The sequence below is a fragment of the Varanus komodoensis genome, unplaced genomic scaffold (genome assembly GCF_004798865.1).
Source record: "Varanus komodoensis strain SLA01 unplaced genomic scaffold, ASM479886v1 scaffold1, whole genome shotgun sequence".
NCBI lineage: Eukaryota > Metazoa > Chordata > Lepidosauria > Squamata > Varanidae > Varanus > Varanus komodoensis.
In genome coordinates this window covers 73,701,757-73,727,933 of record NW_025335268.1, presented here as the reverse complement: position 1 = coordinate 73,727,933, position 26,177 = coordinate 73,701,757, and the positions used below count along the sequence as shown (strand labels likewise).

At 50.4% G+C, this 26,177-nt stretch overlaps 1 protein-coding gene across 2 annotated transcripts in view; it reads left to right on the top strand.

The window, feature by feature from the left end:
• TASOR2 (transcription activation suppressor family member 2) overlaps positions 1-24,325 on the top strand; it is a 49,171-nt gene extending 24,846 nt beyond the window's left edge. For both annotated transcript variants that reach the window (XM_044428950.1, XM_044428943.1), the window contains 9 exons: positions 1,077-1,968; positions 4,593-5,034; positions 6,994-10,782; positions 16,551-16,676; positions 17,660-17,813; positions 19,336-19,441; positions 21,016-21,197; positions 21,607-21,721; positions 23,461-24,325. In XM_044428950.1, coding sequence (XP_044284885.1) covers positions 1,077-1,968; positions 4,593-5,034; positions 6,994-10,782; positions 16,551-16,676; positions 17,660-17,813; positions 19,336-19,441; positions 21,016-21,197; positions 21,607-21,721; position 23,461 — 5,807 coding nt within the window. In that variant the 3' untranslated portion in view covers positions 23,462-24,325. The remainder of the gene's footprint in view (positions 1-1,076; positions 1,969-4,592; positions 5,035-6,993; positions 10,783-16,550; positions 16,677-17,659; positions 17,814-19,335; positions 19,442-21,015; positions 21,198-21,606; positions 21,722-23,460) is intronic.
• Positions 24,326-26,177: the final 1,852 nt, after the last annotated feature.

Sequence of the window (26,177 nt, the reverse complement as noted above, 5' to 3'; positions counted from 1 at the left end):
GTGCATCCCTATTTATGTTTTAACCTAACACATTTTACCGTATTTTAATGTTGTAAGCTGCCTTGAGTCCCAGTAGTGGAAATAGGTGGGGTGATGGTGGTGATGATGTAAGAAAAGGCAATGTGGACTGGACTAAAAGGTGGAATAAACCCCCAATAGGTGAAAGTGAAGGAGAATTTGAGAACAGCTACTTCTAATTCTGCACCTTTGACACCATTGCTCCATTCACAAAACCAGTGGAGCTAAAGTACAGAATTTTCTCAAGGGTGTTAACGAGCTGTAAAAATCATTGTTACCAGGCCCTCCTTCAGGGCAGATTCAGAGCCGTCATTACCAGCTTGGTTGTCATTCTGCTGTGTATGTATATTGCTGCCTGCATCCAACCGTTGTTCCTACAGTTCCATATGAACGCAGCCCAAGGGCGCGTGCAGAATACAAGAACTTAAGAAGAGCTTTGCGGGATCTGACCAAACCCTGTCTAGTGCAGCATCCTGTTCACACAGTGGCCAACCAGTGGCTCCAAATTAGGACACACGTGAAGTAGCACCATTCAACGTGTGTCACAGAGCTATGCTACCTGGAATCCTGCGTTGAGTGGCATACAGTGGCATGCCTGTAGCCCCTGATAGCCAGCCCTATTGCCTTGGCTCAAGTGGGTCAGCGCACAGAGCCAGGGTGCCTAGCCCCTGTAGCCCTTCCTGAGTTCAGGGCTGTTCCACATGTGTTGCTAGCAAAAGCTCTGTGGGAGTGGCAGCCATCTAAGTTTGACTGGCTCTGTATTTGTCCAGAGGTGAACCTTGTTATTTTGCTCATCATCTTCAGAGCTTAGTGCAGTCTGCAAGACTCCTCCCCACATTTTATCCGCACAGGAGCCCTGTAAGGCAGGTGAGGTGAGAGAGCGAGAGTGACTATCCCAAGTTCACATGGGGCCCTTCCTGGCTGCACTGGTGTTCCGAATCCTGGCTTGATCAGATCAGCACTCGGACGTTTTCCCTACCTTCTAATGCTTTCCCCATCCACCCCCCAGTCAGACTACCTTAGAAGCCTTTTTGATGCATATTCTTTTTCTTATTAAGTCTCAAGGAAAAGTGCCCGCCACAGTATGGATGATGCTCCAGTGGAAAGGCAGCAGGAGGCTGGGGATAAGAATGATCCTGCAGGTGAAAGAACAGTGGGACAGGATGCTTGTCCGGCCCTGAAAAGTGAGGAGTGCGATTCCCATGCCTTGAACATGCTGGCTGATTTGGCGCTGAGCTCCTGCAACACTCCCTTGGTCAGCGTCAGCAGCAAACCTTCCTTGCCCTTCAGCCCATCACGGGATCGCCGTCGCCTGCAGAGAGGGAAGCCTTTGCACAAGTCCTCTGACCATGAATATCACAGAGCCACAAAGAAGTGGAAAGGCATTTCCCTTTCAAGCAAAACGTGCCAAAAGTCCCTTGTGTCTCCTGGGCAAGGGAGCCTCAGTGTGGAATCTCGTTCTCACTCTCAGGAGAGAGGCCGTGTGAGTTCTAGCAGAAAGGGGAGGGCTGGCCCGGCCAAGCCCCATATCGTTCTTCCAAAAGAGGCCGGGGATCTTTCTGACTCCAGCATGAACTCTCTGATTTCTTCCGAGCACTCATATGCCTCTCCAGTGTCAGAGTCTTTGAAGAAAGGAGCCCTCGGTTCTCCCAGTGCTAAGAATGGGTTGAAGAATGCTAAATCCGGACCCTTGGTTGGGAAAGTGCTTCCTTTTCGGCACCAGGAGAACATTTGCCATCCCCACAAGCAGTTTAAGAACTACGTGCCGTTCCTGCGCTCCGCCATCATGGCTGCGAGGCTGAAGGATGACTTTTCCAAGTCCCATAAAGTGGCCTTTTGTGACAAAACTGTTAAAGTTACTTTCCAGTGGGAGTCGGAATACCTCTTCAGTTTTGATAGCAAATACACGAATAATTCCTTAGAGAAAACCGTGATTCGGGCTGTGCATGGGTAAGTGATTTTCAGGTTTAGAAAGATAAACGCTAAAACTGTTCCAGTCTGCGATTGGGCCTGTTGCTTGAGCATCACCCTCACCCTGCCTGGTTTGTCCAGTCCTAAAAAGGCTGAGTTCACAGTTGGGTTGTTGGGGAGGGAGCAAGGAGGCAGATCCAGGGAGTACAGAGAGAAGGACGTGTTCCTCCTATGGGCAGATTACAGGGAGCAAATAGCAGATGATGATGATGATGATGGTGATGAACTGTGCTATTGGAGGTCTTTTGTGTGCTTCCAATGTACCTCCCTGATTTTAAAAGCTATTTTTAAATTTACTTCTAGCCTCTGCATTTTGTCTTCCAGGAAATGGGTGTTTTGTGATGGAGTGGCCATTTTGCAAATGGGGAAGCTCTTCCCTATGACAGCCATCTTGTAAATACTCTGTCCTAGAATTCCAGATGTGCCCCCAAAGGTTGGGTCTCCCTGCAGTGCATGTGCCCTGGACCATACTGTCTCTCCCTATCTGTGTCTGCTTCTCAAAGAGCACAGAGCCCTCATGGGACAGGCCTCTGGCTGGACCCTGGCTGGCAGGTGCCACTTCTCTCTGGGTATTTCCCATGCCATGGCTGCTGGCATTGTTGGGAGCCCTGCAAAGCATGAGCAGGAGTGTGGCTTGCGAGCTGCTGTCTTCAGGGGCTACCAGCTCTCTTTGATGGAAAGTTTCTTAGCATCTCCCTTTAAAACAAGGGCGCAGAGCTGCAAGGAGGTACGCGGGTTTTGACAGCAAGCCGCAATGGAAGGAGGCTTGTGAAGGACAAATTGAATTAAATTTCTCCTTCATAAGCCTCCACTGAGCCTTGACATCAAAGATCAGTGAGGAGTTGCTGGTTTCTTCCTTTTTTGGCCACTGCTGGATAGCAGCAGTGTGCCTGCTGCAGCAGGGCTGGTGGCAGCCTTGTGTGCCTTGCAGGCAACATTGTACCCTGTAGCAGGAGTCACTCTTTGTCATTTCTAGCCCGCTCCGGGACATCCCTTCGCCATCCCTCCTGCCTTTCCTCCTGCCCGATTTAGCAATTGTTGACATTTTTAAATAATCAGAGCTACATGCTAGAGAGTCAAAGCTGCCTGAGGAATAAGAAGCCAGGCATTAAAACATTTTACTGGAAATGGAGAAGAAGCTTAAGGACATCCAAACAAAGACTCCTGCTTTACAGCTTGGGATCTTGCACAAAACAACACAAGTCCTGTTCCTTGCTCAGAGAGGGACTGTAGCTTCAGGGCAGGGCACCTGCTGGGCATCCTGCCTCTCTCCCCAAAAAAAAAAATCGAAAGATGAGGCAACAGATGACAAATGGAACAGCCAGTCATAGCAGGGAACACAAAGCTCTGAAATCCAAGGCAGCACCTTACATTGTTCGAGTTCAAACTGTTTATTGAAAGCGTTTCTTCCTGGGCTTCTGCCATAGATTGTTTCTGAAGAGAAAGTCTGAAGAGACTCTTATCTGTGCTTGTGGCTTCACTTCGGAGCACAGGAAATAAAGATTTGAAAGAATCGGTGTTGATTTAAAGTTAGTGGTGAAAGCTAAAACAGAAGTTAGATTGGATAAACTGAAGCTGGGCAGGATCTTTGATGGAGATGTGGCACATAGGCCTGGTCCTGTGCATGCTTATGCAGAACAAAGGCTTGCAGTCCTCAGCATGCAGCCAGCTAGGAAAACGGGAAACGAAAGGATTGCTCCCTTAATCTATTTTAGTTATGCTCTGAAAGTATCAACTATTGCAGCTCAGTTGTGAAGGGAGTTAAATGCCTGACTGGACATGGCTTCACTTTGGATCCTGGAGGGTTTTTATTTTGTTTCACTAGATGTATTATCCTGCATGAGGGTTTAGAAAGGAGCATCTATTTACTAGCAGTGGCTCAGGTAGCCATGAACTAACCTGGGAAGAAGCTTTAATGTCAGGTGCCCTACTGGTTCAGACCAACGGGGCAACATTCTGCACACACATTCTCTCTAAAGGGGTGAACCATTAGAAGATAAGAAAAACCCTGCTAGATCAGACCAAAGGTCCATCCTGTCCAGCAGTCCATACACACAGAGGCAAACCAGCTGCACACAGGACCCCTCCAGCAGGATGGACGCAAGACCTCCTCCTGCCCAAGCTCCTCAGCAACTGGTGCATGCAGACATGCCCCCTCTGGTAAGGAGGGAGCACATAGTCAGCTGGCTAGTAGTCACTGCTAGCTTTCTCCCCCGTAATCCAATTTTTAAAAGCACACTCACCAAAAACAACCAAAAAACCCATGGCATCCAAAAAATAGGCAACATCGAAGCATGAAACAGAGCCAGTTCTTCCACACTTAGAAGGAGAAACCAATTTTATACTGCTTCCCCGGCTTCTGTATAATTGCATTGATGGCATCACCCTTGAGAATGCCCTGTTCCAGGCAGCCCTGTGTTGAATCTCACAAACAGGTGGCTGCCCAAGCAAGGGAGAAAGTGTTCCTTGTCCTTTGTTGGACCTGAGAACTTACACCTGAGGCAGTGTGTTGTACTTTTATCCACTCAGCTGCAAAAAAACCTTAAAGGTGCTGTGAGCCCTTGAAGGGAAAATAAGCAATTCTGCTCTTGCTTCCTGTTTAGGCCATGGGATATCAGCCGGTCCGATGAAGTGGAAGAAATGAAGCTCATCCTTCACATGTGGGTGGCCTTGTTTTACAGCAAGCCCTTCAAATCTCCTACTGTAAGGAAAGTGGTTGAACATAGCAACCCTGCCAAGTATGTATCGTTGAACAGTGTTGTGGATCCCTTAGAACTAACGGACGACTGCGAGGGGTCTTACAGTTTGGAGAAATGCCCTGCGGACTCTTTTTCCGATGCTAACCACATGCCCAGTGATGTGGAGGAGAGAGCAGTGTCTCCCTCCGAGAAACCCCTCTCATGTAACGAGCTATCCTCTACAAATTGCCTAGAGGATGAAACCCCCCTTATCAACCCGGAGGAATCCAGGGAACTGCCTTCGATGGAGGAGCAGTGCCATGCCACGGCCCACAATTCTGAAGATGCTGTGGGTTCCTTTGAGAAGGTAAGACATGGGGAGATCTGCTGAGGCCAGCTGTCAGGGTGAAGACTTAGGCAGCTGGTGAGGACTGGGAATTGTTTGCAAGTGATTGGCCACCGGAAAACACTTGTTGCTGTGTAGCAAGAAAAGCTTAGGGACTATAGAGCCTGCCCTGTTAGGCAAAGTTGGAGCACTGCATACAGAAACCTAGTTAAGATTTAAGGTTAAGATCGTAAGTCTCTCACAGTTCTGGCAAAGATATCCCTTAGGAGTGAAGTGTTGGGTCAGGTTTCTAAAGTGGCTTGGCAGATGTGTTCTGTAGGCCTGTTAATGTCCAGAAAGGCTACCACTCCAGCCCCTGGGTCTGCATCACACCCAGGCTGGCCCAGGAGTGCAGAACTATGAGCTGCTGGCACCTCCTGGCCTCTCCCGGCACACCCCCCAGAGCTCAAGGGTGGGAGGAAAAGGCCAGCAAGTCCAGTGCTGTTGCGTTAGTGCTGGGACAACAGGTTCACCAAGACCTCGAGATGTGCGAATGTTGCCTGCAGCACAACAGACTTATCTGAGAACAAGTGAAGCTGTAGGAAGAGCCCTTCCTCTCTCCCTGTCGCGATCAGTGGTCCTTTCTGTTGCAGTAGCCCCTTGGTGGCTGCCTCAGCAGCTGTGTGCTGGAAAACTGGCTTAGTTAAGAGCATCAGAAGCGCCTGCTGGATCAGACCAAAGCTCCATCCAGCCCAGCATCCTGTTTCCCTGCAGTGGCCAACCAGAGGTCTTTGGGAAGTTTAGAAGGCATCTCCTGCTCCTGATGTTTCTCACCACAATCCATGCTGAACGGCCTGTGGCCTGAAATGCAGCAGCTGTAAGGAGCCATTTTGGTTCCTAGCCTGCCATCGCTTCCAGTCCATTTCCAGACTCGATTCAAAGTGTGGCTAATGTTTAAAGCCCTGAATATCTTGGAGCTAGAGTATCTGAAGGGACTTCTCCTCCAGCATAGACCTGGTCAGATTGTTAGGTTATGTTCACAGGCCCTCCTCCAGATGTCTCTCGTGGAGGAGGCTACAAGGGAGAGGGCCACCTGAGTAGTGGCACCCAAAATGATAAATACACACTTGGCCTTGTTGGGTTTCCACAGGCTTCTGATTGGTCGCTGTGGAAGGCATCATGCTGGACTAGATGGACATTCTGGTATGGTTCAGCGTAACTGTTATTGACAGCCACTCCTCAGTTCTGCCACTTTCATGGATGTAGGAGTAGAGGAACTGTCCTAGAATTTTCAACACAGATGGGCAATAGCTCTCTAAAATGTTCAGAGATGGGTCTTTCCCAGCCTTCCCTGGAGATTCCAGGTACCTGGGACGCCCTGTGTCCAACTCTACAGTTCTCTGTAGAGTTCTCTCTACAGTTCTTATTCAACAGACTGCTTGTATTTTTGTGGCAAATGTTTGCACATCCCAGAGAACCTGGTGCTAGGTTTTAAAGGCAATGGGGACATCTAAGGAAGGTGAAACAGAAAGAAATAGTATTGTCATTGGAAGAATTAGTATTTCCACTGGTTGATCATGACACAGGAAGTGGCCTCCTTAGTATCAGCATTCATTTTGTCATGTCCCTGTTGTTAGAAAAGTGTTTTAGAACAGGTGGACATAACAGTAGGGCAGGGCCCATGGGAAAACCCTTCTTTTTGCTCCTTTCCTGGCATGTGCACCTTGCAGGTTGCAGTGCATACCCAGAAGACTGCATTTTGTTTGGGAGGATGACAGATTGTGGAGCCTGTTCTACAGTAAACATGTCTAAGTGAGTCTTGAAGGGACTAGAAAGGTGGAAGAGGTTGGTTCAGCTCCAGGCAGGTCTTCTAGTAATGCCTGGTAAACATTTGCACTGCTCTGCAATTGTGTTTTGACTGTCCTCAGGTAGCTTGCAGATTTTGAAGACCCTGGGGATTTTGTCAGTCTCACTGAACACTTGAAACTTGAACATTTTCAGGTGGTGTCTGGGGAGGAACAAGAAGAATGCTCGACGGATCCTGCTCTCTCTGGTGAAAGCTTGAACGTAAACGCCTTGGATGTACACAGGAACGGGTGTTCGAGGCCTTGGGCGTATAGAACTGATACGATGGCAGAAGCAAACCGAGCCATTAATATCGTGGAAGCTTCCCAGAGTGATGCTGCCGTGATATGTGCTGAACCTCCAGGGGGTTCGGCAGGCGAAGAGCCTATAGCAAGCAACAAGGCTGCTGTTTCCGTGGGGAGCTGGAAAATAAACAGTGCCACTCCTCCTGCAGAGGAGGGGGAGGAGAACCACCGGACGACTGGCACGGAATTGCTCCATATGTCTGAGGCTGTGTGGTTAGATGCAAATGCAGATTGCAGGGAAGATGAAAGTCTTTGCCGAGAAGTGAGAGCGCCACGGGATATCCCCATGGATGAAGAAGATGCAGATGGTGAAAGTGTTGAGTGGGAATCCATTGATCTCGCTCTTTCAGAAAGCAATGATGCCGATGTGGAACCCCGGGATTTCGACCTGGATCAAGAGAATGGAGAATTCCCAGAAGAAACTAGTGTGGCAGAAGAACGAGAAACAGCTGGTGCATCTGACTTGGCCTTGAAAGGTTGTGACAGCCAATTCAGCTCTCTTGCATCGCCTGCTATACTTTCTGAATTGCCTGATAGCCAGTCAGATTCTGCAGCCCCAAATTCACCCCGAAATTCTGCATCTCGGAACCAAACAGACTCCATTGAGGGTTTCTGCCTCTTGGAAGGAGGTGGGTTTGAGCACCTGGTTGATTCAGTTCCACCCCAAGCTAGCCCAGTTCATCAGATAGCCCTGGATGAAGCAGAGGAATTGCCAAGGACTGACAACAAGGCTGTTGAAGATGAACATCCCGTATCACCAGGCCTACCAGGCATGGATGCAAATGCATATGTCTTCCAGCAGGGTAAGGGAATAAATTCGGCAGACTTGGCTTGCACGCAGACATCTGAATTATTCCAGCTACAGAAGGATAGAGCAGCCCAGGGGGAAGAAGCAGGGAGCCAAGGTTCTCCTGTGCCAGAGACAACTCCTGTGTTTGCAGACCCGGTTAGTGTGGTTGATATTTCCTGTCTTCCAACGGAAAACCAAGGAGTAAATCTGGCTGCTTCCATTTCAGGACATGCTAGTCCTGTCCATCATACTGTTCCTAATAAAGAATTCCCAGAGGCCTCCAAAGACCCAGCAGAATCAACCAGGTTTCCTGTATCTCCAAATCTAATGGATTTCATTGAAGATATTTCCCAGGAATCCATTCATCTGGCCGATTTACACACTTCTGAACATGGCCAAGTGCAAAATGGTATGTCTGCGCAAGGAGAATCTATAGAAAACCAAGAGGATACTGTTATGTCAGCCTCAAACCTTGCAGAAGATATGGATTGGGTCTGTGAGTCCTGTGTTCCCCAGGCAGAGGAAGAAAATATCCCAGCTGATGCAGCTCTGTTGCAGGCTACCCCTGGTGGTCATACACCATCGAACAAGATAGCAGAATTGTCAGGAAGCCAAGGCATTCCTGCTGTGGCGACAAAAAGTGCTGCCCTTCCAGAGCAAGCCAGTATGACTGAGGATTCCTGTGCTCACCAGGAAAATAAGGTAGTCCTGCCTGACATGGCTCCTGTGCACACAGATAAGCTACACCAAGTTCAGCACAGGACAGTCACACACAAGGTGCCGAAGACAGGACCAGTGCCAGAATTACAGAAAGATTCTCAAGGCAAAAAGGAATCTCAACACTTGGGGTTAGAGTGTATGGAGCTTGACGCTAACTCAGAAAAGGAAATGTTTTGTGTCAGTGTTGGGAATGCTGGAGCCTCTTCTGTAACTCAAGCAGTTGCATCTGAGGACAAAGAATTAAATTCGACTGGAGTTCCTGTATCAGAAGATACCAAGGCTGTTGTTTCTGAGTTGATAGACACAGTAAGTGCCGCGGCTGTGGAGGGTGAAGACTCTTCTGCTAAGGAGAATCCAGACTTAAACTGGATTAGTTCCATAACCCTGGAGTGTGTGACCCCTCCTGAGAGTGACGAAGAGAGCTGCACAATGGGCCCTTGGCCCCAGGCTGACCCAACATGGATGGCTGGTGAATGCTTAGAGCAGCTGAGCACCTTTGCTGACCAAGAGAGAGCCATTGTGCAAGAGCAGGGGCAGTGTCCTCTGGTGCTGCATGGAAGGGTGAGATCTGGTCCAGCGGGTATGTCTGCAAGAAGTCCTCTTCGAGAGGAGGAAGTCGCCTCCATGGACATGGATGTTCATCTGAGCCCATGTAGCTCAGATTGGCCCGAGAAGGACACAGCAAGCATAGACTGCAACTCCCCACTGGCACAGCCAGGTGTATCATCCATGGATGACCGCTCCACCACTCCCATGCTGTGTGATGCTGGCCCAGGAGGAGCTAGCCATGATGCATCTGCATCCCAGGGGGAAGTCCAGTTCAAGGGGGTCAGCATAGAAATCTTGGCCACTGTGCCAGCCAGATGCCAGAAAGAACATTCCTCTGAAGGGTCTGATTCAGCCATGCATGAGAACACAAGAGGGAGTCTGGAGGGTCCCGAAGTGTCCCCAACTGGTGAAACATCACCTGCTGGAGCTGTAGATACAAATATGAGCTGGGAAAAAGAATCCTTTTCTGTGGATGGTGACCAAGAAGTGGTTGAAGATCCGTGTCATGGGAGTGGGTCTAAGAGTTCTTGTAGGGGATCCGCTGTGGCACCAGGAGGCGGTTACAGCCGTGACTTGGACCTTGACGAGGACATCTGTACGAATGGTGATTGGATGTACCCAGAAAATGAGAAAGGGTCGGCTGCTGAACGTGAAGCTATGAAACGTGACTGGCATTTTACATTTAAAGAAGATGATAGGTCTGTCTCACCTTTGCTAGAGACTGACAATCAGCCAGGCCTCCTAAAGGATTATATCAACTTCTCTGTAACGAAGAAGCACAAAGAGAAAACAAGAACTTTTCACTCTTCCAAGGGGCAGGACAGTTTCACAGGAGAGTTGGGATTCATACACTCCTTGAATCGGACTTGGAGAATTTTGAATGACCCTGTTCAGAACACTTTAGATATGGAGTGCTTGCGTTTCCATTATAAGGTGAAACAAGTCCTGAAGAACCCACAATATTCTACCTCTACTGATACCTTTACAAAAGGCTTTTCACCTCAGGTAATAGCAGAAACATTACCATTGCGAAAGGTACCAGATACAGATGTTTCAAGTCCACCACCCAGAAGCAGAAGTCCACTTCTGATAACTGTTGTGAACCCAGGCCCCAAACCTCGTGCTTCCCACTGGTACTCCAGAAGCAACAGATTCATTGACTCATTTCAGGGGCCCCCTGTCACTTGTACGCAGGATTCAGTGAGCAGTGCTGCTAGAGCTCAGTGCCAAGGACAGAGCTCGACTACTCCTTTCCATCTCAACAAATTAACTTACAATAATAAGCTAAAAGATTTCCGAGGCAATATCTCGGTCATCATGGACGAGTTTGCTGAGTTGAGCAGGGTGATGATGTTGGATGACAGGCTGACGAATAACAAAGGGAGAGATCTAAAAACTACCTCAGAAGTTGCTCCTGAGAAAAGTTGCCCTGGGAGGGCAGCGTCCTACGAGCACCTCTTCAATGAACTGTGCAACGCACTACATTTCAGACTTAAAAATGTTGCCCAGGAAGCATGCAAGAAACCTTACGCATTCTACCTGATGGAAACGGACAACGATCCTTTCTTTGGGAGAGTAAAGGTAAAAATACTGGCTTTAAAGCTTTGTATGAGGTTTTAAGCACTTCAGAAATGGCAAGCTACTATTTCAATGTGTGCTGGAGCTAGTGCAGAGGGAATCTGGGCCTCTTGTAGGCTGCCCTTTGCAAAACAGGCTTGCATGCTCTATCTTTCCTGCATGAGGTCTACCTCCCTTCCTTTAACATGAGATTAGCTTGAAATCTGATTTCAAACTCAAGTCAAGTGGGGAGCCCTGGTTAGCGTTGGTGTGCATCTATATCCCTGGTTAAGCTAAGGAAAGAAAGGGGAGATCTTCTATCCAGAGAGGACTCGTATTGATTCACGGTCCACTTCTGGCTTGCAAGAAACCAACAGCCGTACATGGCCTTCATGCTGGATACAGCGGCAGCAGCACCCAAGGTGCCTGATTGCCTTCCACTTCATAGCCACTTCTCCCTCAGTGCTAAATCACACCAGCACCTCTCTGCATGGCCCTCTTTGCCTCCTAATTTGCATGGATGGCAAGAAGAGTGCTGGGCACGCCCTCTGAACCCCTCCCTCTCCCCCAGCCTACCCCCTGGCCTTCTACCTCGGGTTTTATTTATTTATTTCGGTGTTTATTTAATAACTACCACCAAACAGCCGGAGCTCCTGGGCAGTTCACAAAGCAGACGAGAAAACAAGGAGGCCCACCTTTGTACAATTTACTTCCCAGTTGCAGGGTGTGCAGTGCAAAAGGAAATCCCTTATTTATCTCTGGCTGGAGAGCAGAAATAGCCCAAGGTTCCCCCTCCGTGCAGAGAGCAGTGCAGCGCCCTGTGCTTCCCTTGGTGTGGGGAAAAAAGAAGTGGGTAGAGTGGATGATGTCATGGGAGGGGGACATGCCCCCTCCTCTTGACATCATCTGGCCTAGTGCCTTGGCCTGGGGTGGTGGTTTGGCCCCTGAACTAAAGGGCAGAAGGGATGCAGGCACGGCTTCTTGCATGGAGTCCTGGAAGCAGAAGGAGGGCACCAGCAAGCTACAGCTGTGCCCACCTTGCAAACAAAGACTGGCTTGAATTCACCGGCTTATTGTACCTCCCAACTTTTCCCCATCCTCAGAAGCCTGAGTAGACTGTGGAGGGAGCTTTTGCTACCTTTCTGGGCACTGTCTGTTTGTAGTTTGTTTATTTCTTCTATCTTCTCATCTGCCAAGTAGCCAACATTCTCAGGAAATGCCCAGTATACTTGAAAACGGGGCCACAGAGAAGCTGACACTGGCTTTTGTGCACCAAAGATTGCTTGCCTCAGCCTGGGTTGCCTAAGGCTCCCTGAGGTTGCCACCCTGGGCTGGGTCTGTGGCACTTCAGGCTGTGGATGGGGGCACACATGACAGAGGTACAAATCCATGCATGTAGAAAACTAGCACATTAGGGTAAAGGCTAGAAACTGGTGCATAGGAGTGTTGTGAATCTTGCAGTTTGAACAACTGAAGTTCCAGCTGGACTGGAGCACTCTAGTCCTCCATTAACATATGTGAAGTGGAAAACGTATGCCTCAGTGTTGAAAGAGGACTTCCTGCTGCTTCTTGTTGGCCACATTGGTGGCTCGTGAGTTCCTACAGACATGGTAGTTCATTCAAACAACATGCTTAAGAATCTGCTTTTTCATTATTACCATTTCTCCATCTTTTCCTGGATTTGAGAAGCCATATGTAAATATTGTAAATTAATAAATTAATGAATTAATGTGTTTTCAAGAGTCATTCCAGGCGTTTGGCCAGTAAAGTATCAGATCTTACTGGAACTATTTTAAAGTATTCTGTCATTTTGCATTGTTTATGTTTCCAGAAGCTGCTCTTTACATTTTTGTAAAGTTTTATTTCACGTATATTCCATCCATTTTCTAATGATTGCTTTCTATCCTGTAGTTTAATGTGAAAAAGCAGTAATTTAAAAATTTTAAAAGCAGAGTGTTTAATTTTAAAAGCAGAGTGAACCAATGACAAATAAATGTATAGTGGCATTGCCAACACACATTTAAGGTACAATGCAAATTTAGACATCAAAAAGGCCTACAACTCCCACTGTGTCCCAGACCATCCTGCAGCCCCCGGCATGCCCCAGCCAGTGGTCTGGGGCATTTGGGGAGTTGTAGGCCTTTTTAGTGTCTAAACTTGCATAGGATTGCCTCTTCACAATGATCAAGAAGCGCCCATTTTGGGTGTTCTGATAGCTAGCATGATGCAGTGCTGAACTTCGGCCAGGGCGACCCATGGCAGTGGCCTGTTTGACATGAGGACTAACCTAAATAATGGTGGGTTGGTGCAAGTGACCGCCATGTTTACTGACACAGCCAGTTTCTGGGGGAGGCTGTCAGGGCAGCAGATACTTTTGGCCTTGTTCTGAGAATACTTCGATTGGCATGACAGGCCTTGCATTTCACCTTTGTGTCCAATAGGACTTGTCCCTGGCTAGCTTTATGTATTTATTTGCATTATATCCCACTTTTGTCCCAATGACCTCAAAGTGGCTACCTAATTCTCCTGCTCTCAATCTTATCCCTGTAACAGCAGCCTTGTGAGGTAGGTTGGGCTGAGAGTCTGTGACTAGCCCAGAGCCACCCAGTTGGCTCCATGGCTGAGCAGAAACTTGAACCTAGGTTGCTTGAGACCCAGTCTGAACCACTACACCACACTGGCCTCGTGAGTTTTGCAACTCCACTGGTCTTCAGGTTCTGACTAACCTACCTCTTATGGCTCTTGTGCGGATGAAATGAGTGGGAGACCATGTATACTACCTGAGTTTCTTGGATAAATGGCAGGTAATAAAAATTAAACTGGCTGAAAAAATGGCACTTATTTCGGTTTTACTGTTCCCCCCTCCTTATTTCCTTGACACTTGCATCTCAGATCCTATTTCTAGTTAAATTAAATGCTGTGTTCCACAAATGGTGTTTGGCTGAACAAGGATATGGTAGGAGGAAGCAACTGGACTGTGAGAATGTGGGAACAGAGATTATTAGAGAGACAAGGCTGAACGAAGGGTTATGTTTGTTTGGGAAAGCCTGCCCCACATGTTCAAGCCAGGCAGCTACTTAGACTGCTGGCCATATTTTAAATATTTCTATCAGTCTATTAAATACATAATAATTCAATACATATTTTAAAACAAAGCTGCTATTGGGGGGAAAATACACCTAAGTTTAAAACCAAATAAAAGAGATTCATCTGGCATCAGGATTAAACTTAGTTTTGGTGAAGTCCAGAAAGAATAAAAGTGCCTTTGGCTGCCAGCCTGAAACAGTCAGGGTGGGCACAGATTGGTGGTGAAGGCGTGAAAGTGATTTTAGCCATAAAGGAATGCTTATGGATGCATCCATGTTTATGACGGAAGCATAAGGCCACATTTATGAAGCACAGCCTCATCCTGCACACCACACAAATGTGGAATGGCTCAGGCTGGATAGAGACAAGCAGCCAAGTGCAGAAGCGTACAGGGAAAGCCTTCTACTGCATGGAAGTGATCTCCGCCTGGTTGTGTTCTTGCAGCACTGTGTGTGATCCATCCTGCGGATGAGCCACACAGCTTGGGTGGCTTGTGGGACGACTGATGGTGTGCCTGGCAGATGACCGGGCATTGCTCGTGGTGTTCTCCCTCTCCATTACCCCAGCTGGTATCCCAGGGGTCTGCACGGCAGAACCCAGTTGGTCTGTCAAAGCATCGTAGGCAGTACCCATGGTCACTGAGCAGGCAAGATGCATAGAGGCTGCTGTCAGTTGAAATCATAGTGGCGAAGGGGGGGTGAGCATGGCTTCCCCATGGGCATAATCTCTGTTTTTAAATATTGTCCTGCCATTTCTCAGTGTTCTCCACATTTTCTGTATGGCCTCAGAAAGAGGAGATCTGCATCCCAACCCCTCTTGGTGAACTCTTACTTTTGAGAGTTGTCCAAAGAGTTTTTATTTAAACCCATCCAGCAGATTTGAGTTCTGGGAGGCAACAGGGCAATCAACAGCTATGAAAGTCATCTCCCTGTCCTTGCAAATGCTCAGATTTGCCCATCAGGTGTTTCCAGGAGTTCCCCATGCGAACCTCTTTTAGCCCCAAAAGAGACCCAGGCATGAGATCTGCCATGGCCCACAGCACAGGGGGAAACGGCTGCCTGATGGATGGATAACAAGTGAGCCCTGGCTTTGGAGAGCTGGCAGTACCATCCGGATGCCCAGTCACAGTGTGGTTTTGAGACCCCTCACAGTCATCTCGGCTGATTCCATCCTCCAGTGCCCGTGACTGAAAATCTCTGCTCCTGGAATGGTGGGAGGGCTTCTGGACCATGTTGTGCTGAAAACCCCATGTCGGCTTTCATGATGCCCGTATAAATTTGCATGGCTCTGTCTGAGCAGCGTGATGCCTGCAAACTGCCAGTTAGATGGCCGGCCTTTGCCAAATCCCCCAGGCTTGGGGATGCACCAGTCTGGACTTCCTGCCATAAGTACGATGTCCAGTTGGCATATCCAGGGACTTGCATGAATTGGACTCAGTGTTTCAGAAGTTTCGCTCAGCTGGTATCTATGACATGATTTCTACCAATACAGTAGGGTAAAATTTATGAATGCAAATAAATAAACCAATAAATAATGTAGTTGTTGATGAGGATATAAATAATACATTTCGTTTTAAAAAAAATCACAACACAGTTCTGAAGCCTGTGTCCTGCCCCATTCTACCTCGGGACCAAGTCTTCGGTACAGATGCTGTGTCTGTCTTCTGTGGGGATACCATGCCTGCTCTGCCCCACTCATCCTCGGTCTCTCTGGTGCCGATTCTAGACTTGCCACAGCACTTTCTCCAACCAGAAACACCCGCGGGCGGTTGGTGGAGCCAGCCTGCAGTTTGGCTTATGTCACCTGGGCCAGCGCAAGGGTACAAATTGGTGCTTGGATGCCACTGGCATGTGAAAGAAGCTGTTCGTCTCCTCCTCCTGAGCTGGTCCTATAAATTTGTCACTGCAACCTCAGACGGAGCTGGTTGCTTGAATTCGATTTCTGTCTGTCTTTCAGTATGAATTTCCAGAGTGTTGTGCCATGCAGTCAATTCATAAAATATCAGGACAATTAAGATGCCAAGTGATAAATAAACCATGGAGGGGTGAGTGGGGCAGTGTGGTCATGGACTCACCTTCCAGTGGCACTGAAAAAGATCTTAACCTGCTTCTGCAGAGATGGCTGAGTGGGAACCATGCCCTCCCCCCACCACACACACACACACACACACACACACACACACACACCCCACCACCACCACCACCACCACCACACAGGAGAGCATTGCAAAGTTCTGGGGCTGTGCCTGAACAGTCCCTGTGCTTTGCAGAGGCCAATCTGGCCTCAGCATTAGTTGAGCCAGCAGCGCCTGCGTATGTGGAAGGGTGCGCTCACACATATCTTTGGCCTTAGCTTGATCAAAGAAGCCCTGTTCTATTGTGCATGTCCAGAATGAGGGAGCCCATCTGGTCTTGGGGTTCCTGTGATTGGAAGGCAGCTGCGGGTGCCCTTTTGTCCTAGTCAAAAGTTGTTGGTCAGTGTCTCTGGATTTTGGTGCACTGAAGCCAATGTTTTTGCTTCTCCCTCCCATCCATCCATCTGTCCATGCAGCCTTCCGTCCGTCCGTCCTTCCCTCCCTGCTGATGTAGCATCTGCCTGCTACCCAAAGCCCTAATAAACTACCGTCTTGTCTTGTGGAAGCAGAACTGTTGTCCAAAGTGTAGTTCAGTTCCAGTGACAGATTTTTTTTTCAAATGTCCTTTCAGAATTTGCTGAAAAAAGGAGGTCACACCGAAGCGGAGCCTCTGCGTTTTTGCCAGACCAGCCACATGGAGACGGACAAACTGATGGTCGTCATTAGGAATGAGGACATATTTCCACACATACATAAAGTATGTTGCAAAGGCTCTCCCGCCTCTCTCATTACAAGAGACTTGCCAGATATGGCTGGGTTTCTCCTCCCGCAACAATTTGTCCCCCTTGGCCCTTCTGGACCATTTTGCCTGCATGGTGTGCAGAAGTGACTGAGAGCACCAGTGTGCTGCGGTGGTTAGACTGAGTCCAATAAAGTGCTGCACTCAGGCTCAGGAGGTCAGGATTCTAGTCCCCCGTTAGCCATGAATTGCCCTGGGCGACTCTGGGCTGGACTCTTGACCTAACCCACCTTGCAGGGTTGTGAAGATAAAATGGAGCAGAGGAGGAAAAGGCACACTGTCTTGTGTTCCTTGGAGGAAAAGAGGAATATGGATGTTAAGAAAGAAGGATCAGCACCATATTTTAACACAGGTTTTCCCAACCTGATGCCTGGGAGTTGAAGTCCAATGCAGCAAGACAACACAAGGGTTTTGGAAAGGCGCTCGCAGTGTCTGAACTCAAGTAGCCTGCTGGGCCAACGGACACAGTCAGTCCTTGCTTAGATGGCTTCAGAAGAGGGTTGGGCATTCATGGGGCAGGTGCCGACTCTTGATCATGAAGTGGAACCTCCATGCACAGGCCTGGTGTATCCTTCCATACCAGGGGATGGGGGATGATTGCTTTTATGCTCTCTCTCTCTGGATATCTCAGGAATCTGGTGGATTCTTGAGGCGGAGAAGGTAGGGGTGAAGCTGGACTTTAATCTTATGGATCAATCCATGTAGTTTTATACAGGGAGTAAAACAGGGCTCAGTTCTGCAGGACAGGACAAATCACAGCCTGCACAAAGATTTTAAATGTTGGGAGGCTTTTTAAAAACTCGTGGATGGGAGTTCTCAGCTCCTTTGGGCCATCCTGCTCCGAGTCTGAGAAAGAGCAGCCCCTCTTAGAGTGCCTGTGATACAGCTCCCTGGTGCTTGTTGCCGTCTTGCCTGCAGTGAACCTTTGTGTCCCGGAACAGATCCCTGCCCTGCTGAGGCTGAAGCACTTGCCCAGCGTGACGTTTGCTGGGGTGGACAGTCCCGAGGACATCTTGGAGCACACCTATCAGGAGCTGTTCCACAGTGGCGGCTTTGTGGTGACTGACGACACGGTGCTCCAGATGATGATGCCGGGTGAGCCGCTGTGTCTTCCTTGCCCACGGACCATTCTGCAGGCTGTCTCTCCAACCCCCAGAACATGCACCCGGCTGGTGGCTCCATGTTGCAGCTCAGGGCAAACCCTGTGATTGCATTTCTTGCCAAGGCTAACAAAGCCAACCCTCTCTGCACATAGAAAACTAGTGCATCAGGGAAAATTGCCCAACAGCATTTAGTAGCTGCCTTCTGCTGGGCTGGAAATGCATCCCAGAGCCCCGTCTTCATGCATTCAATAGCTCTCGTTGTTCTGTTGGACAAATGCAGGAATCCGAATTTTTGGATCATGCCGCTTCTCAGAGAGATCAATGCTAAAGTGGCTTTTACTTAACCAGATGGTTTTTGCCAACTGTCCATTCCATGTTGTTTTTACTACATAGCATTGAGCTGGTGGCCTGTGGCAGTTCGGGGTGCAAACTGGGGACTGTGAGTGCTGCCTTGGCCTTCAGGTCACTGGGTGTTTTAGGCAAGCTGCACTTTCTTAGCCTAAAACAAGCACAGGCACATACAGAGGTTATGCGCACATAAGGGCAGTAACAATTCTTGGGTTAATTAAGCCCTTGGGTTGTTCTTGGGTTACCTTGGGGTTGTTTAACCCATGAACAACCTTAGGTGCCTTGGTTCAGATATCTTGGTAGCAACCAATGGATGCAGCATTCCCCACAATTCATGGGGTGGGGTTAATGAATGCACAGATTGCCCCTGAACACCACAGACAAGGTCAGAGAGAAGGGGGGAGATGTGGAGCCATCAGAAGAATAATCTGAGCCTACTTAACAGGGTGTTTGCAAACTTGACTAGGGTGAGCAGAACCCTCAGCCACTACCGCTCGAAGCTGCTCTGGGGCCTTTGAGGCGGCTGCTCCATTGGCATTCTTTCCCCTTGCTTCAAGGGTGGCTTCTGGAACCACAGCTGCCTCCCCATCCCTTCTAAGAGAGGTGGGTGCTTCAGGACACTGGCCGAGACTCAGCAGGCTGGAATTGGCCTGCAGGCTGGAAATAGATTCCTTGTGCCCTGCTACAGAAAATACTTTGAGGACTTGTTTGTGTGATGCTTTCATCTACTCCTTTTCCACCAGTTCCTGTGAGACAATTCACTGTTTAAAACAGAGCTGTACTGCAATGCAAGAAACAGTATGAAAAGGCAAACTAAAAGGAAGCGGGGAGTTAGCGCAATTGTGTCTGCTGCTGCTTTCTTGCTCTTGCACAATGAAGTTGAAGGGCTCTGCAGCAGAGGCAGCAGTTCCTGCCAAGCTGATGGGACTTGATGGGATGGCTACTGGCGAAGGCCATTCTGGGAAGGCTTGAGTCGGTGGTCCCGACTGAGAGAGGGAGCCCTTCTGTGCCACCCTCCACCCAAGCTCGTCTTCGTAAGGTCCCAGGGTCAAGCCCAAGGCACTAGTGGGATGAATAACCGGGCCGTGCAGGCATCCGCTGGTGGTAGACGAGCTATACAGCGATGCTTCTCTGCTCTCTTACGGTGATGTGTGTTCCTTCCTCAGGGGAACTGAGAGAGGTACTCCAGACCCTGGAGCAGCTCAGTGGCCACGGGAGGTGGAAGTGGCTGCTGCACTACAAGGAGAGGAAGAAGCTGAAGGAGAGCGCCAGGTAAGGGCTGGTTCCAGGCCCCAGACGCTTCTAACCAGTCTACGAAAAGTTCCCCTTTTCCAGTGCTGCGAAGGATCTCAGCCTGCGTCTCCTGGCCTCCCGGGGACAGCAAGCCCCTTTCAGAGGCCCCTGGAGCGAGCAGAGGCTATCAGCTGCTTCCCCGCATGCGTGCCAAGGCAATCTTGCGAGAGCCAGTGTGGCGCAGTGGTTGGAGGGCCGGGCTGGGCCAGGCCGGGCCTTGGGTGATCCCAGCTCTCGTCCCCGCTTGGGCGCGGAGCAACCTGGGGAGACCCCAGGCCTGTCCTGGGTGCTCAGCCTGTCTCCCTTCAGGGAGACCAGGGACTCTTCACATCATTTCATGTCAGGGCATGATGCAGCCCGTGTGGTTCACAGCCCATAAAATACAATATGAAATACAAGCAGCAGTCAAGACGTCATAAAAAAGGACACCATATAACTGTTAAAATCAAATTTTAAGCTAACAGGATGGCAGCTACGTTACTTTTATTTTAACGAGACCTGCTTAAGCAGCTCCCAAACCCCAAAGTAAGCGTAACTAGCAAAAGGCCCTGCAGTGGAGGACAGGCTTAACCTGGCACTGCAAAGGTAGTAAAGTTGGTGCCAGGTGGGCCTCGGTGGGTAGTTCTCTCTGCAGGTAGGGGGCTGCCAGGAAAAAGCCCCATCTCCTTGTTGCCGCCCACCTGGCCTCCCTTGGAGGCTGCCCAGTCTCCCGAAATGGGCTTCAGAACAGGGCCTGCTCTTCCCTCCTGGGCGGCGTCGGCTCGTGTGCTCATCAGTGGCAGCGCTGCCTGGTCACCCTTGGCTTTTGTGGAGCTGTGGGTTCTGGTGGCCCCATGGCAGCTTCTTGCTTTCCCCAGGCAGCTCAGGGGGTGCCTTTTACCCGCCTGGGGTGTGCTGCGTCCCTCCCCCTTCTCCTTAGCTCCGTAGCATCTCCCCTCGGTAAGGAAGGCTGTGGGGCGTTCCCCTCAAACAAGGGGCAGCAAGCCATGCTCCTGCACCCACACGGCTCTTGTGTGCGGACAAGCCTGGGCGGCAGGAGCTTTGGGGCTTGAAGGTCCCTGGAGATCCAGGCCAGCCCTGGCCCACCAGGCCCTGTGAAGCCCCAGCCGGGCAGCTTGCTCCTTAGCCTGGGCGATGCATCTTTGGAGGGAGGATGCCGACTGAGCTCCTATGCGCAGGGGGTGCTTTGTTGTCAGTTTTGGACCACATGCCTTCTGCTGCCCGTGTGGGGCTGGCAGGCAGCCCCAGCTGGCCCTGAACACCCGGAGCCTTTGCCTGGCAGTCCTCCAGCTCGTTTACCGCAAAGCGAAAGGATCCGATGCAGCTGACTTTCATCACGCACACCCACCGGGGCAGGCGGAAGCAGTGTGCCAACCAGGGCGGCACGTGGGGACGGCTGCGGCCGCGTCAGGGCATGGGAGTGTTGGCACAGGGGACTTTTCTCTCCAGACTGGCACCGTCTTGAGTGTCAGAGGGGGGCCTTTAAGCCGCGTGGGAAGCAAAGCCACGGAAGGTCAGCCTCTTGAAGCTCTGCCTCCCTCTGTCCCCCACAGGGTGGATCCCGCTGCTCGTGCCAAGGAGGCCCTGTTGCAGCCCTGCCTGGGGGCAAACATCGCCAGCGTCCTTCACTACCATCAGTGTGACTGCAGGTCCTGCCCACGAGACGAGTTTGCGAATTGCTTGCTGAGCTTGCAGGCCCAGCACGCCAGCGAGAGGTTTGCCGTGTTCCTCACAGGTAGGAAACCTGCGTGGGCCGCCGCTTCGCATCAAGCCCTCAGGCGTAGGTGTGCCACCTTCTGGCACAAGTCCCTCCCGTCGTGCAGAAACGGAGCCCAGGAGGAAACTGCACGAATGGGTGACTTGCACAAGCAGCAGTAGCCAGGGTGGGTTCTGTGGCGCAGGCTTGCTTCACGCGGGGAGGCGCTTTCTGTGGCAGGCGTGCCTTCACCTTTTGACAGCTCTTCAGCTCATCCCTGATCTGGGGAGCAGCTGCCCAGAGCGGGATGCCCTCCAATGCAGATCTTCTTAAGGGGATGCAGTTGGGCCGCTGGCGGTCCAGCGTCACCCACCGCGGATGCTGGTGCGGCCTGCAGCCACGCTGTCCTGGTCAGCAGTGACCACTCCTTGTCGTCCTCCTGTTGCAGAAAAGTTGGGTGCCAGCCGGGAGGCCTTGGAGAGCAAGGGGATCCTAGTGCTGGATGTAAATACTTTCCTTGCGACAGCTCGAGACCTGGTGACGCCGTTCAGGAGCAGCTACTGGTAAGGAGCCCTGGTGTTCTTCTCACAAATGGGGAAGTGGGTGCTGCCCGTTCTGTCCCTCCTAGGAGCCGTCTCTGAGGAACGTCACTGGCCTGAGCTGGGGCCGTAGCAGCCACTGGGCTGCAAACCAGGAACTCTCTGGGCTGTGTCACTTCTGCCAGGAACTCACCAGGGGAGTGTAAGCAAGCCCCTCCCCGCCCCAGCCCCTCCCCACTTGCATGTTTGGATGAGAAGAGCCTGCCCCCCCCCCCCGTATGCTAAGAGGCCTTGCAGATGGGAAGTGGCGCCTCGGACAGAAGTGTGAAGAGGGTGCCATCGTGTGGCCTGCCTCTTCTCCTGCTTTCCAGATGCTTCTTGGCTGCTCTCACGGTTCTGCCCAAGTGCGCCGTATGCTGCCTGCGGGTTCTCCCCGCTCCCGTTCTGTCCTTGCAACAGCCGCGTCTGTGAAGGGTTCGCTGGGCCGTCGGAGGCCAGAGCACCACCTTGACCCCCAACAGGTGGTTTCGGGGCGGCTACTGTTTTGCTACACGAGCACAGCACTGCAGGCACCCTGTTAATCAGTGGGCCTCGGGTGCTCCTGAAACGAGATGGTGATGGAGGAGGTTTTGTGGCCGGTGAACACAGCCGTTTGCCCTCTGAAGCAGATCCCTTGGCCTTGGGGCAAGTGCTCCAGGAAACCACGTCTTCCCCCAAAGCGTGGGGCTGCCCTGGCAGCCTGTGTAATGCCCAAGCAACACCAGCCCTTCCCGGGCATCTCTTTTGGTTCAGCCTGTCCTGCTAGAAGGCGAATGCAGTTTTGCCCCTGGGCCCAGCTTGCGGACTGGCTTGGTCTGAGGCCCTTGGGTGCACTGGAGGATACAGGCTGTGGCCCGTGGTTGCAGTGGCTTGTTCTGTGGTGTGATTTGAGTGGCCGGGGTTGTCCGAGGGCTAAACAAACCTTGTGTAGGCCTCCCGCTGCCCAAGGGCTTGAATATTGCAGTGGCGGCCAGCACAAAGGGGTGGCCCAGGCAGCTTACGAGGGTGTGCGGAGGCTCACGCACTGTAGCTTTCCCCATCCCCATCCCGGGTTGAAAGACCCACTTCGGCTCAGTGCCCGTTCTGAGGGAGGCAGATGGAGATGTTGGAATGAAGCTGTGTCCCCCCGACTTAGGATGGGGGCCATGCCTAGTGCCGAACAATCCGAAATGGTGCTCTTTGCAGTACCGAACGAGCTGTGATGGACCCCTTTCTGGCTGCCTCTACCTGTGCTAATGTTTCAGCGCCCAGAGGAGGCAGAGGTATGGGGAGAACAAGGGATGGCAGCCTATCCTGGATGGTCAAGAAAAGCTGCTGGCTCTTTCGATGAAATGGACCTTGTGGCTGGTGGTCGGACTGAAGCGTGAGCCCTGGTCCTACACTCTCAATGCAGTTCAGGAACGAATTTCACCTTTCCCAGTCAGGTGCAATTCTGGGAAACTCGGAGGAAATACCTTTTGGGATGGCAGAATGTGGCTGTCCAAGTGCTTTTGCACATAATGCTCATCGGTCTGAACCAGCTTCTGTGATGGGGAAGGGTGATGGCAGTTGCAGGGCAAACTATCTCAGGGCTGTGAGGTGATGTTGGAATAGGGTGGGCTACGTACTGCGTCACAGCCTTTTTCCAGACCTGTGGCACTTCAATGTCGGTTTTTTTTTTCTCTCTCGCAGCTTCAGAATGCCTTGTGTGGTCCTAACAGAGGCTGTTTGTTTGTTTGTTTCAGATAGATAAACAGCGTGAACACCTTCCTGACCTTCCAGACAGAGAACGAACCTCTTTTCTGTTTTTCTGAAAGCGCTTGGAGACAAAGCTCCTCCCTCTTCCAGACATAGGCACTAAAAGCCACGCATGCAGCCAGAACGGGATTTTCAAAATTTCCACTCCTCCTTCCTTGAATAGAATGGTAGCCATTTTATTTAAGAGCTGCAGTGAAGACTTGTCTTTATTTAACCACAATGTGGAACCTCATAAGGAAAACATATTTTTTATGTTATTACCTGTCTTGAATAGAAGAAAGCAGTTCATGTATCTGATGGTGAAGCTAAATAGAACTATCATAGGAAATAATAAAACCTGTTTACTTGAAGGTTTAGGAGTCAATCTATTTAAGCCAGTTTTCCAGGCATGGCATATAACGGGCTCAATCCAGCTGGAAGTTTTCCTACCCAAGTGGCCTGATTGATGTCTTTGCACAGCTCCATTCGTTCTAGCAGCCCTTGCGAAGGACAGTTCCCAGGTGGATTGGGAACTGGTACAGTTGACTCTAAAGCATCTTAGTACAGAAGTTTTTTGTACATCAAAACAAAGATTTGATGTTACTGTGCAATGAACATTACCTTTCACATTTTAATTTTTGCTGATGGGTATTATTAACTAGTAATGATTAGAACATGTTTCCCCTTGTAGATAGCATGGTTTGAATTAGGGTTCCTTCCTTTTGACAGTCTATTTATGGTATTGCAATAAAGGGTTTTACTAAAATGGCAGCACTAATAAAAGCAAACCTTGTTAGATACCTTGTGCATCTCTTTGGAGACTTTTTGTAACTAATCTTTATAAATAAAGTGGACTAAAATTTGTTAGCCTGACTTGGTATAGACAGTCACATTATTTAGAAGGGCGGAAACAGCTGCAGGCTCCAAAACCAGGGGACGGGGCTGCAAAAAGCCATGCCTTGCGCGTGTGCAGCAGCACGAAGAGGTGGAAAACGCTCCCAACTCCACCTGTGCGCTGATGGGCTCAGGGCTGGTTTTGACCAACCAGTCACGCCCTGTGGCAAACCATTTAACGAAGATGGCAGCCGCGTGCAGCATCTATGAAAGAGGCGAGTTCTGAAGCGAGAACTCGTGAAAAGCAGGGCGCCCCAAAGCACGCGTGTCCGCGTACCGTCGGCCACGCGTGGAACGTAAGCACAGCCATCAGACGAGTGGGCCCTTTAGTAGCCTGCTTTCAGCCACTGGAGAGCCTTAAGTGGTGTGAGAGTCACCCACATCCTCGCATGACAGTGGCACCTCGGCTCACAAACGCCTCAGTTCACGACCAGGTCGGGTCGCAAACAGAATTTTTGTTAAAAATCGACTCGGGTGGCGATCGCGTTGCAGCAGCGCACCTGAGGTTGTGGCCGTCTGCCTCCCCCCCAGCATGATCACTATCGCACCATTATGGTTTGGACTCTCCCTCCAAACACCCCCCCACCTAGGTTAGTGTCCTCTACTGTATTGCACTTCGTTACTTGGCGTCAAATTTTTGTGAATAAAAAATTGCAAAACGGATTACCCTTATCTACATTGAACCTTATGGGGGAATCTTGACTTGGCTAGCGAACAATTTGGGTCATGACCAGAGTCCTGGAACGGATTCAGTTCGTGAGCCGAGGAACCACTGTACCACTAGGAGCAGCTGGGAACTCAAAAGAGTACAGCCGATGCAGCAGCATCCTTGGAACCGCCCCTCCCATTTCCCTGGATCCCAGCCCCAAGCTAAGCTTCCCTCGTGGGCAGCAGAGCGACAAAGCTGCCTTTTACGGCCGGGATAAGCCAGTGGCCCCGACTGCCGGCCAGAGCCAGTCCTCTGCAGCCTCTCACTGGAGAAACCCGGGCGCACCCTGGTCCTCACACACGGAAGCACATGCTGCCATACGGGCACCCCGGAGTTGGGGTTTCCATCAGCAACAGGTTACGCCTGTTTCCAATGGGAACCGAGGGCACTGGACTGGGCAAGCCTGGGCTTAGGATAAATGCAACGCTGCCTTGAAGTAACGAGGCCTGCGGATCCATGACTCGTACCGTTCCTGGTAAATTGGGTACTGCTTCCTTCTCTCCAGCTGCTGCCCTGAACGGCCACCCCAGCTCCAAAAGGGGAACTCAAATTACCGAAGAAGGAAATGGCTTAAAATGCAGACACTGCAAAGCTGCAGCTTTCTCTTAGTTGGAGGCCCTGGAAGCACCGCCAGATTGTTCCACAGAATACTCCCCCCTTAAGCTTCCTTTTCTAGAATTCTGTCTAAGAGATGGCAGCACCATCGCTTCCTCTTTACCGGAGTGCACCTGAAGTATGCATGTCCTGGTGAAGTGTTCAGCCTGCCCAGAGGATGTCTAGAAGGTCAACATAAGCCAGGAGCATGCAAGCAAAGCAGGGATGTGTTGGATTGCAAACTGTGACTGGCAGAAACTATTAAAGTTACAGCTTTCTGCAGGACTTTTTCAGCTGGATAGCGTATAATACGTTTGATCAGTGCCACGGGTGCTGACAAAAGTGCTTCTACCGGGGGGGCTTGCACATTTATTGCGGGTCGCCAAAAACCTAGCAGAAGGCAAGCCAAGGAGACAAAAGGCAAAATAACTTCTGTTCAAAGCACAAAACCTCTCTTTGACTCCAAACTAAATTCAAGGTGGAGGGCAGGTTTGCTGCCCCTGGGGATGCACTTCAAAAGCACAACCT